This window comes from Columba livia, chromosome 2, assembly GCF_036013475.1.
Source record: "Columba livia isolate bColLiv1 breed racing homer chromosome 2, bColLiv1.pat.W.v2, whole genome shotgun sequence".
Taxonomy (NCBI): Eukaryota; Metazoa; Chordata; class Aves; order Columbiformes; family Columbidae; genus Columba; species Columba livia.
Window position 1 is genome coordinate 156,709,244 of NC_088603.1, and position 12,480 is coordinate 156,721,723.

Sequence of the window (12,480 nt, forward strand, 5' to 3'; positions counted from 1 at the left end):
TGCCTGGTGTGCCCCTGGGTCACTAGATGACTGTCTAGGTAATATGATAACACAATAATTAAAAAATTAACGTCATTTGGCACTCAGGGCATCCCAAAGCCACAGTGGCCTGGTGAAGGCGCAGAAAGCCAAAAAAGAGCAGGAACAGGAATTGGGAACAGGAGTCAGCATGATGAGAAGCAAAAATGAAGGTTGAAAAGGCAACAGCAGGGATCCATGGGGTAAGAAGCAATGGCAGTGGTTCCAGGATGGTAAGAAGTAGTTGTGTCAAGGAGAAAAAAGCAGTGGCACTAATTCTTGGCTTCAGAAAGGCTGTGAAACTGCACCACTCCTACTCCACCTTTAACCTGTGAGTTACCTCCTCCCCATGCAGAAAGGTCTTGCTTGCTTCACTGAGACTACCTAGGATGAGACATCTCTGCAGCAAAGCAGAACCTGCTTGGGCCACTAGTCTGTGGCGAGGCTGGGGTTGCTTTATGGTATTGCAAGGGCCACAAAAAATGCAGTCCTGCTGCAATTTTTCAAATTCTCTTGCTGTGCCTTTGTTTCTATCTGAATCTAACAGCCCAGCAAGCTGTAATGTCTAGGTGGACAAACAGAGGGGAGAGCCCTGAATTGGAATCGATGCTACTGGACACAAAGGCACTATTGCATGGATTTGCTGAATCCTGAACATTTTTCAGCTGCAGAATAGAGGAAAAACAAACCAAACCAAACAAATAAAACAAACCAACAACAGAAAAACACAAACAAAATGAACAAAAAACCCCAAACAAAACCACAAAAACCGAACCAACAAACGAATTAAAAAAAACAACAACAACAACAACAACAAAATAAAACCCACCAAAAAATACTACAAAAAAACCCAAAACAACAAACTCCTCACTGTCCTCCTTGCAGCTTTTCATTACCATGCTATTCTGCTACATAGGATGTCTCCAGGGGGGCTTCATTCTGCTTCGTGGTCTTGGTTTATTGCCCACTGTCTGCTCTCTCCTCAAGTGCCTGGGGAGGATTTTTCTGCGGCTGCTGTTTCTCAGTGGCAGTCTGCCAGCTCCCCGAGGCCCTTTCCTTCCCTGTGACAGCTCTCTGATGGCCGCACAGTCTCTGCTCGGCAAAATTAAGTCTACTGGTGAAGATGCGGCATGCCAATCTTTTTTCCATAGCGAGTAATCAATCATTTCCTTTTTCTGTTAACACTTAACTTTTGCTGAGAAAAATGATGACCCAGCTAGCAGCTCAATTCCAGGAATGCAGCCAAACTCCCTCCAATATCGTGGCCAGACAGTGATTTTCAGATCACTGATCTCCAGACGTGGTACCATAAAGGATGTCAAACAGCTATACATAATCCACTTGATCTATACTTCACCCGTCACCTCTCCTTTGCATAATTTCTTGCTGCATGAGTTTCCCTTGGTGGTACTTACTGGGTTACCTGCTGGGCCAGGTTCTCCTGCAGATCCAGGTGATCCATTCTTGCCCTATGTCAAAAAGAAAAACTTTAATGAAGTATCATACACTACAATTAAATATATCCATCTACTGCTGCACCAGCAGGGATTTCTTTAGCCTTGACAAACCTCCTCTCCTGGCAGACTACAGAGTAAGGATCTCTTATTTTCAATTGACCCCAAAACTTCTGCATTCCAGATTGCATGGCTGACACCATCACAGGACAAAAGTGAGAGATGTGGACCCAAATCCTCTAATCTGAAGAGAACCTGACCAGTCCTTCTCCTCCTGCATTTCTTCACCCTTATCCCTACCATATGCAGCATCCTCCTGTGTGGATGGAGCCACCTGCTATGCTAGCTCCAAGTTACCAGTGTTCAGACAAGCCCCTTTAGTCCTTGTTTGAAGCACCTCTTGGCAGCTCACTGAAAGACATTAAAATGCTCTGCACTAGCTGACAGATATCCCCAGATCCTCACATCTTCCTGTTTTAGAAAACTACTTCTCTCCAGCAGCTGAGGTAGGTCCTGCAAATTACTGCCCTGCCATCCTCTTTGTAGGGTTGTCATCTGAATCAGGGGTCAGAGGCCAGATATGTATTTTTTAATCATCTCTGGATTCCTGTTTTTTGGTGACTAAAGTTTAGTGATATGAAATTCTACAACCTGCTTCCCTCTCCTCCCAATTCACCATGCAGAGATGTTTTTTCCCTGCATCAAAGTTGACCATAAAGACCATCCCTTTTATTGCAAATATTCAAAATCATACCTCATGTTCCTTATTAGCAAGTAAACAAAGCAGAGGAAGAACAAGAGAAACTGATACTTCGCCCTCCAACATACAAAGCCTCAAGTTTCTCTCCTCCAAGAAGAATATGGCCTGGAGTTATGATAATTTCTGTCTCCTCAAATATTTTCCTTCATTGCTAGTGCTGTGCAGGGGCATGACATGTTGGTGATTGATGCCAGCAGTACAGGAATAATGAGGTAAATTACAAGGTAGACACAGGAGCTCTCCATATGTTCCTGCAGTCTAATTTAAACCCCTAACCTCCCACCCCAGAGGGACCTGCTGCTCCAGCTCCTGGCATTGCTGGCTGAATAAGTATTTTGCCCTGATTATGGGACAGGTTGTAGAAACTATTTCACTAACAAGTCTTCTGAGAAGGGAAAGAAATCACTCATGGCAACATATTAAAGACATGCCTAGGCTCAGCAACAGAGACCTGCATTCAAATTTGAAAGGGTTGATTTTCAAGAAAGAATTGAAAAACTCATTGAAAAGTAATTTCTCAGCCATCCCAGATGACAATTTATAAGATGCCAACTAAATCACCATTTCTCTGTAAGTGTTCAATTAAACAACATTTTTCCTAAAATTATGTGGGGTTTTTTTTTTTTTCAGAAAACAATAAAGACAGCATGACAAAAATGAAAAGTATCACAACTGGACCCCACATATCTCAAACTGGGCAGCCACAATTACTGTCTGCCTTTGAAAACTGAGGCTGTGTGAGAAGGGAGTGAGATGCCAGAGGCAGGACTGGAATATGAGCCCTCTGACACTGTAGTCCTGATAGAATCCATTAAACTATCCCTCCCAGCAAGTCAGCAACCATCACTCCATTGCACTATTATAAGTTTTCATAAGTTTCTAGCAATATCATTCTGATTTGTTGTTCTCAAGGTAGGCAAAGTGTTTTAATCAACATCATCTGAATCTTAAGACTCTTCTTCCAAACCAGAATTCTGGACTGCAGGACATTCCCACTATATACAATGTACCTCCAGAAATCGTTTATCATGAGAGAAAACTCACCGGCAGCCCTCTGAGTCCTCGAGGGCCTTGTGGTCCTATGGGGCCAGTATCACCCTGAAATGAAGAAAAGTATCCTGGTTAGAGGGAAAGATCTGACACAAAGGCAAGTAAACAGGCATTTAAAAGCATTCCTACTAAGTTACGCTGTTCACGTATTAGAGAGAAACAGCATTAAAGTGTCACTACCCCCTTTCAGTTATGTATGAGGAAGGCCAGCCTTTTGAATTTTAAACATCTATTACTAAATGCAGCCTGATTACAAGCAGAAATCATTATTATCAGGTTATCTGAGAGCTGGATTTATCAGGGACAGAAATTTTCCAGTGTTTCTCAAGAACTGACATCTTTGTACTCTCTTGAGGGAGGCTTACGACATGCTTCTCTCTTCTCTGAGGGGTTCCCCTAGGTCTGTCTTCCATTTTACTTTGCAGAGTACCACTTACAGCACAACTGTTTTCCAGTGATACAAGGGGTTGCAAATGAGAAGCCACTTCCCCAAGTCCCATGACAACAACACATCAGCCGCTTGGTATCTTGCTCAGTAGCTGCTGCAGGATCCCACGTCAGCTGCTGTCTCCCAGGATTTTGTTCTGTGACTGCATTTGACACTAATAATGTCAGAGGATCTGTTTGTACCATTTCACTTTCCTTTGAGCAGTGTCTTCTTATTCCATAGGTATTTCACAGATTTTGGTGGAGCTATGCATGCAGTAAGGTACAGTTTTCGCAGAAGCGTGACAGAACCTGCCCCAGTGGGACCAGTGGAAAGAAGCGCTGCTCGGAAAGGGGTGGCAGAAAGCAGCAGGTCCATGGGTAAGCAGCACAGCCTGGGATTCAAACAATGCAGCTTCCTCTGCTCTTCCAAAGATATATCTGATGTTTAAGTGTCAGTAGCTGAGCAGTGACAAAGGCTCTCAAATTCTTTCCTACCCTAATGATCTTTGCACAAATCATTTCCTGCAGTAATTCACCTTTCATTGCAGTTTCTGCAGCTGTTTTGTGTCAGGGTCGCTGTATATTAAAATCTTCATTTGTCAGGGAGAAGGACATTAGTTTTTGCACAAAATGTTGCACTTACATCCTTCCCTGGTGGCCCCTCACGACCAGCAGGACCTGTCACACCTGGTTCCCCCTGCAATTCAGAAAAAAAAAAAAAGGAAATAGATACAAGACCAAGGTCAAAGACAGACCAGTAACACCACTGTAAGTCACATGAGCATTCTACAGTATTGCACTGGGCTGAGTGAAAACTTTTTAAAATCCCACAAGAGCCTCGTTCATCACATGTGACATGCAGGCTATGAAAACAATTCAGAAGCTTCTTCTATAAGTGATACACAAGGCAATTCACTGCTTTCCAGCAGTATTTGCCACTGATAGTGCAGTCACTGAAAAACACCAACCTATTCATGGTACAGAAACTAATGTAATGGGAAAGAGATGAGGAACCCCAGCACTGCATTTTTTCAGCTAAGCTCCTGCAAGCAGAATGTTTTATTTTCCTGTAAAAAATGAGAATTAGGCAGAAGGACACTGAGTTTTGTATTGCACTTCCTACACTGTGGATATTTTTGACGGTATTGCTCAGAACAGAGAGGAGACCAGCTTTTCATGCAGGACTTGAGTTTTGGGTTTTATGATCCACAGGCAACTAAGTCAAAGGGTTAGAGACATTTCTATTCTCATTTCCGTAAGTTTTTTTCCCTAACTTATTTTGCGCTTCTTAAGCATATTTCACAGTATCACAGTATCACAGTATGTCAGGGATTGGAAGGGACCTCAAAAGATCATCTAGTCCAATCCCCCTGCTGGAGCAGGAACACCTAAGTGAGGTCGCACAGGAACATGTCCAGGCGGGTTTTGAATGTCTCCAGAGAAGGAGACTCCACAACCTCCCTGGGCAGCCTGTTCCAGTGCTCTGTTACCCTCACTGAGAAGAAGTTTTTTCTCAAATTTAAGCAGAACCTCTTGTGTTCCAGCTTGATCCCATTACCCCTTGTCCTATCATTGTTGGCCACCGAGAAGAGCCTGGCTCCATCCTCATGGCACTCACCCTTTATATATTTATAAACATTAATGAGGTCCCCCCTTAGTCTCCTCTTCTCCAAACTAAAGAGACCCAGCTCCCTCAGCCTTTCTTCATAAGGGAGGTGCTCCACTCCCTTAATCATCTTGGTTGCCCTACGCTGGACCCTCTCCAGCAGTTCCCTGTCCTTCTTGAACTGAGGGGCCCAGAACTGGACACAATATTCCAGATGTGGTCTCACCAGGGTGGAGTAGAGGGGAAGGAGAACCTCTCTCGATCTACTAGCCACTCCCCTTCTAATACACCCCAGGATGCCATTGGCTTTCCTGGCCACAAGGTCACAGTGCTGGCTCATGGTCATCCTGTTGTCCACCAGGACCCCCAGGTCCCTTTCCCCTACACTGCTCTCTAATATGTAATTTCCCAACCTATACTGGAACCTGGGGTTGTTCCTGCCCAGATGCAGGACTCTACACTTTCCCTTGTTAAATTTCATCAGGTTATTCCCCGCCCAACTCTCCAGCCTGTCCAGGTCCCGCTGGATGGCAGCACAGCCTTCTGGTGTGTCAGCCACACCTCCCAGCTTAGTATCATCAGCAAACTTGCTGATAGTACACTCTATTCCCTCGTCTAAATCGTTAATGAATATATTGAATAATGTTGGCCCCAGCACTGACCCCTGAGGCACTCCACTAGATACTGGCCTCCAACTAGACTCCGCACCATTGACTACCACTCTCTGGCTTCTCTCCTTAAGCCAGTTTGCAACCCACCTCACTAGTCTATTGTCTAGACCACACTTCCTCAACTTAGCTGTGAGGATGCTGTGGGAGACTGTGTCAAAGGCTTTACTGAAGTCAAGGTAGACCACATCCACATATTTGGAGGAGAGTTGATACTTGTCCAACAAATGCAGTCAGTTTACTCGGCTTGTATGTCAGCATTTGTACCAGAGGGATGTGGTATGGAGACATCCTTGAAACTTCCACACCAAGGGCTGTCTCAGAGGGAGCATCAGGGGACTCATCTCTACCAGCTGCCTCACCTACTGGAATCAAAACTTCAGCAGAGGGAAGGAAGACAGCTGCTGTGATTTCATGCATGGGTGTGGCCCATGGAATTGTAGTGGAAAACAGCCATGTTGAACACATACCTGCCATCAGTTTTACTTATTGGCTCAGAAATTTCAATTCACACAATATTTCTCCAAAGGAACATGTATGAGGTACATGTTACTTACCCGGGGGCCTGGGGGACCTGTATCTCCTCTCTGTCCTTTGAAACCCTACAAAAGAGGATGAAATCAGTAACTATCCATTACCATGATGCATGAAACACCAAGAAAACTCTAGTGTGAATGTTTACTTAATAACCTTCCCAATTTTCCTTTAGAATACTGGGGATGGGTCAGCATGGAGCTGCCACGCTCCAGGAACTGATTAGGAAGGGCTACCTCACAGAAAGAACTTTCCATGGCTCCTTTGTCTGCAAGACCAAGACAGTAGTGTGTGTATTCCTGGTGTGACCAACCATTAGACTGTTTAACACTACGTTTCATTGTCCCTGTACTTTCAGAGGACACCTAGGAGAACACAAGGTCTGCAGCTGTGACTATGCCTTCTGGTAAAAGTGGTGTCATGAGGTTTTGTGCCTTATCTTTTAGGCAAGGGACCTACACTTGTCCAAGTGTGAGGGATTTGGAAATACCTGTGTTTGATTTTTGATGATTATTTATTTATTTATTTGGGCACAATTCCATGACTATTCTCATCCACGCCAGCCCTTTGGTTATATGTTTGCATCAATAAAAAACCTCATCTGCCCAAAAAAGCTTCCCAACTATAGTACAGAAGAGTGACTTGATTGAACCCTTCACAGCAGTACCTACCGGTAAGCCTCTGGCACCCTCCTGGCCTGGGAGCCCTGGTTCTCCAGGCTTTCCCTGTGGGAAACAATCATCTTAATTTTAGTTAAAGCTTCAGGTCCACCTCTTTGCTGATGAAACTTACCACTCTTCTCCCTTAGATGTAACAACACTAAGAACTGTGGTTATCCAGAGTTTCTCTAGTCTGAGCATGCAAGGAGGACAGTAGTGACACCCATTCCCATATATACCCGTGCCTGTTCCATCATGAATGCACTCTTTGAGTTTCAAAGGCAGGTTATACCTTTGGATTAGTGCACCTTTACAGTGTTTTAACCTCTAATTGTGGACAACAGAACTGTCACAGAGCAATCCAGAAAAGGCTTCTTTAAAGACAACTCCTCTAAACTTTTTGTGCCTCATAATCTTCCACCTAAAAAATGGTTGACTGGGTTTAATGTTACAAGACAACCTTTCTCTGCAGTATTTACTGTTGCTGTAAAAGTGGAATCACTAAGTTTTAGTGAATTTATGGTAGCTGTAAAAGTTAAAGAACCAAGTTTCTTTTCAAGATTGCTAGTGTGTGACTTAATTGCTCAAGATGATATAGTTCTTCTGATGTTAAAAAAAGATGTGTAAACATGCTCTCTTCCCCCACTAATGAGTCCATAGATAGGCAGCTCCAAAACCAAAATGTGGATGCAGGCTCTGATTGCCTTAGCAAAACAGTTTTAAATTACACTACCGGCTCCCCAAGAGATCCTGGCTTGCCATCTTTGCCGTCATTCCCAGCAATTCCCTGTAAATGAAATGCAAAATAGAGTATAAGAATGGAGTCCATCATATCATACTTAAGTTGGTCTAACCCTCCAAAAAACTACCCTATTTCTACAGCTCAGCCATAAACCTTTCCTTGCTACACCACTATAACACCATAAACTGTCTCCCTGTCCACTATGTCAAGTCTAAGTTTCAGCAAGGTGAGCGCTCCAACTAATCTTAAAACAAGATTCTAAAAACAGCTGTTTTAAATCATTACAATATTATTATCTTCATTCAGCTAGGCTATTTTATACTAGAAATAGCTCTAGTCCTGTCTCTATGACAGACTAAGAAAACCTAAAATTTTGTACTAATACATTTTCCAGAAGAGAAGAGCCTATGTCCAAGATGCACCTCAACTTGGGTCAATGCAAAGGAATTATTTTGGCTGTGGATTCAGATAAAAACAGTATTCTAGTCTATGAATTTTTGTGCCCTTACACTAGAGCTACTTGATTTTTGTGCTCTGCACAATGAGAGTCAGATAAGCAACAGATCTGATCCACGTTGGTAATTAACACTTAGCTTTCAAGTGATCAAATACAGCATTCACACTGTCCTGTACCACAGACAGGGCATCAACATGGTGGATACAATTACAGATGATGTGTAGCTTTCAAAGCACCTCAAAAATGTCACCTCTTTTACACATCTATGTGTTTATGAACAGTTTAATGTATTGAATTACAAGGAGCTGAATTGCACTCACTGGAAGACCAGGCAACCCTGGTGGGCCCTGTGGACCTGGTGGGCCATCTTTACCCTGGAAAGAAAGCAGAAACACTGTGGTGATGAAAATTTATCAAATGTAGAGTATGACAAGAGATAGCTGTGAGAAGCTGGTGTCATAGCCTGTGTCACACAAGGTACAAGGTTTCCTTCAATTACTTATAGTTTAAACTGGAGGGTTTTCTTTTCACAAGAAGTGTCCAGTATCAGTTATAAGTTGTTACAGATGGCAAAACCACTGAAATCACTAGTAATTTCTTTTTCTGAAGCTTAATTATATTTAATATTTAGTCCTCCTTAACTTCATGCATGAGGTGTCTCACAAAGAAGATGATTTGTATTTTACACCTATAAAATTAGTAGTTATGGGAAGAGCCTTGCTGACAAGGCACTTCTTTCAGGGAAGACCTCGCTGTCTACAGCTACCTGAAAGGACGCTGGAGCATGGAGTGGGTTGGTCTCTTCTCTTAACTAGCAAGTGATAGGACAAGAGGAAATGGCTTCAAGTTGTGCCAGGGGAGGTTTACATTGGTTATTAGGAAAAAATTCATCACAGAAAGAGTTGTCAGGCATTGGAACAGGCTGCCCAGGGAAGTGGTGGAGTCAGTATCCCTGGAGGTGTTTAAAAGGTGGTTAGATGAGGTTCTTAGGGACATGGTTTAGTGCTAGAGCTAGCTTAGGTTTGGTTGGACTTGATGATCCTGAGGGTCTCTTCCAACTGAAATGATTCTATGATTCTTTGACTCTATGACAGTCCCAAGGAATCCCCTTACTCTTCAGGATGGGACATTATCATCCCAGGTCTTCCACAGTACCTTGATCACCCATCTGAAAGGGAATTTCAGCCAGTCTATCCATGCAGTCTCTGGCCTCTCTGCTGAGAGTCCTCACTGATTTTTTAACAGTCATCAGAAAGACCAACACTGTTCACTTATGGTGAAGCTCAGGTTGAAATGGATCTGCAAGAGGCACTTTGCTCATTAGGAAACACTGCTCTAGAAATTAAGCATAGAATTATACAGTCTTAAACTGTTTCAGCTCAACAGCATGCATTACCCAGGGAAGGTTCATTTTTTTCCTTTTCAACCTGAAGTTAGCATCAATCAGATTACCTGTCTCTCCAGGGTTTTCTGATGCGTTACCATAAATTAGCATCTGAACACCCTTCAAATGAAACAGCAGTAGCAAAGTTCTTCATGGACTTCTCGAAGGTTACATCTGTACTATTAATAGTATTTTCAGTGGTGCAAGGGAATGGTCTCAGGCCATGGCATCTGAGCAGTCTGTGCTGTGACAGCCTTCAAAAGGTTGCTGGTTCCATTTTGACAAACCACACACACAGTTCAAGTGTTAGCCTGGGTCATGAAGCATCCTAACAGATTCAGTTAGCCTGTTCTGGACGCTAAGAGATGTTAACAGCAAGGACAGACAGGTAAGAGGTACAAAAACCTCCTTAGAGGTCCCATGAACCGGCTTATGCTCTGGCTAATTCAGAGTTTCATTTGGTGAGTAAAAAAACCTGCAAGAACAGTTTAATCTGTGGTTATTTGTGGAGGTCCTTCTTGCAGGTGTAGAGCTGATTCAGGCTGAATATTTTGGAGAGGTTTCAAAGGGCGCTACATGGGTTCCAGCTCAGCTTTTTTTTCACAGATCTAAATATAGTTGAAGCTGGTGGTGAAACACACAGCTTAGAGCTTACTATCTCTCCTGGGTTTCCTGCTGGTCCAATTGGTCCTGGTGGCCCATCTGGTCCCTAAACAAAATAAAGCAGAAACAATGTGAGTGATTAACACATTTTGTACATTTGTCAACATACTCCTTACCACAGCTGGCAACACTGAAGTTTTCTTCAGTCACTCAGTTCAGCATTCATTCCATCATCATTCATCACAGAAAAGCAGTGCCAAGCTCTTCATTCAATCAGCCTCCAAAGCCAGAAATAGTCAGATATTTGTGTTTTGTCCTGGTCCTTCCTTCTGAAAATAGGGGGCAAATAGGAAAGAAAGCCAATCTTGTGACAAAAATAACTCTGAAGAACAGAAATTATGGGAGCAGTTTGAAGCACACTCTTTGGCAGGCAAACTCCTGGAGCCACAAGTCAATGCAGACAGAGGAAAAAGTCAGCAATATTTGAAAAAAAAAAAATTATATATATGTATATATATATATATATATATATATGAGAACATTCTATTTTACTTTCCTTTCACAGGCTCAGTTTCAATTTGCACATTTCCTTTGACTGGGAATCTATTCAGAGGGTCTCACAGGACAATTTTAGGAGTTTTAATCCTACTGGAATAACCCTGTGGCTGTGGCAGTATGAGGTTAATACTGACACAGTAAATGTGTCTGTGTTATTAGCTTCTCCTAAAATAATGCTCACAGGAGCAACAAATGACCCACAAAGCAGGCCCACGTGTTGTCCCAGTGGCAAAGCGTTCAGCATGCTTTAGGCACTGCTACCATCTGAAAACAGAATATTAATCTAATCCTCTTTTCTGGTACTTCCTGTCATTTAGTCAGTACAATTCAGTAAATTCAGCTTTGAAGAGACTGTGCTGATCCTCAGAAGAGACAAAAACTGTGCACCCTCAGCATGGCAGAATCGAATTGCACCATAAGCAGCAATATGAGTAGTGATGACTGTGGACAAAGAAAGGTGATTTGGAAAGAAAAGTCCTTCAGTCAGAAAAATTCTTGGAGGGTGTAAGCAGTGATATCACAAGCAGAAAAGCCAAGTTATTTCATCCCTGCTTCTGCACTGTCACCCCCTTTTAAAAACAAAGAAGCATTATTGCATCCATGGAAAGAAGAAAGCTAGGAATGAGAAGGACTGTGATGGATAGGGACACATGTAAAAGGCCTCTTAATTCAAAAGTAACCCAGAAGATCTTGAAAACTGGAGAAAATCCAAGCTCATACCACTGTGTAAAGTTGAGAACTAAAATATTCTTAGATCTGCTGGTTCTAAACTGACCATTTATTCCACGTGACAAGAAAACACCTATATCCATGTTATAAAGTAGTCTCTGTGGAAGAGTTTCATCATCATTGTCTTGTATAAAGTGAGCGGCTGAAGCTTAGCGTCAATACACAGAGTGAGTTGAAGCAATCAGTGAAAAGTGGCCGCTGTATTAAATAGCAATTATCATGACTGGGGAACTCTGTGACACTCAGGGGGCCATTAGGAACCCACTGGAAAATGTAAATGCAATGCACAGACAGATTGGAATGGTCCTTTCTTCCACAGGTAGCTTGCAACAGCCTTTATTAGTAAGGAAAATACAGGACTATCTTTGCAAAAGAGGAACTTACAGGTGGGCCAGGGTTTCCAGGAGCCCCAGAGAAGCCGGGCATTCCAGGGTGGCCCTGCAGAAAGAAAAGAGGGACTTTATGCATTATTCATGTGTCTAGTTGTATACAAGTTAACTGGTGACAGAAAATTACAAAGTAACACCAAATGAGACAGAGAGCTGCTTATAAGGAAAGAAAGAACAATGGCTTTTTAAAGCAAAACCTTGGTTTTCAAAGCATGCACTTCAGGAATAAACATAGTTAAATTTAAGTGTTCTTTTTCTAATGTGTACTTCAGTCTATCCCAATGGAAGATGAAAACAGATATTGTGGAATTATACAAGGCAGGAGATCAGGCCAGAAACCAAACCGGTTTAAAATACCCTACAAATCTCATTGAAGAGATGCTGATTTGCACCTTAAACTACTGACTCAGCCCTTGGCAAAATTAACTATGAAACTTTGC

General features: G+C 42.6%; 1 protein-coding gene across 4 annotated transcripts in view; it reads right to left on the reverse strand.

Moving 5' to 3' along the window:
• Nucleotides 1-12,480, reverse strand: part of COL22A1 (collagen type XXII alpha 1 chain) — a 229,422-nt gene that overhangs the window by 11,493 nt on the left and 205,449 nt on the right. For all 4 annotated transcript variants that reach the window (XM_065054479.1, XM_065054478.1, XM_065054481.1 and 1 more), the window contains exons 49-57: nt 12,036-12,089; nt 10,417-10,470; nt 8,698-8,751; nt 7,912-7,965; nt 7,191-7,244; nt 6,543-6,587; nt 4,355-4,408; nt 3,277-3,330; nt 1,434-1,487 (exon numbers count right to left, since the gene is read on the reverse strand). In XM_065054479.1, coding sequence (XP_064910551.1) covers nt 1,434-1,487; nt 3,277-3,330; nt 4,355-4,408; nt 6,543-6,587; nt 7,191-7,244; nt 7,912-7,965; nt 8,698-8,751; nt 10,417-10,470; nt 12,036-12,089 — 477 coding nt within the window. The remainder of the gene's footprint in view (nt 1-1,433; nt 1,488-3,276; nt 3,331-4,354; nt 4,409-6,542; nt 6,588-7,190; nt 7,245-7,911; nt 7,966-8,697; nt 8,752-10,416; nt 10,471-12,035; nt 12,090-12,480) is intronic.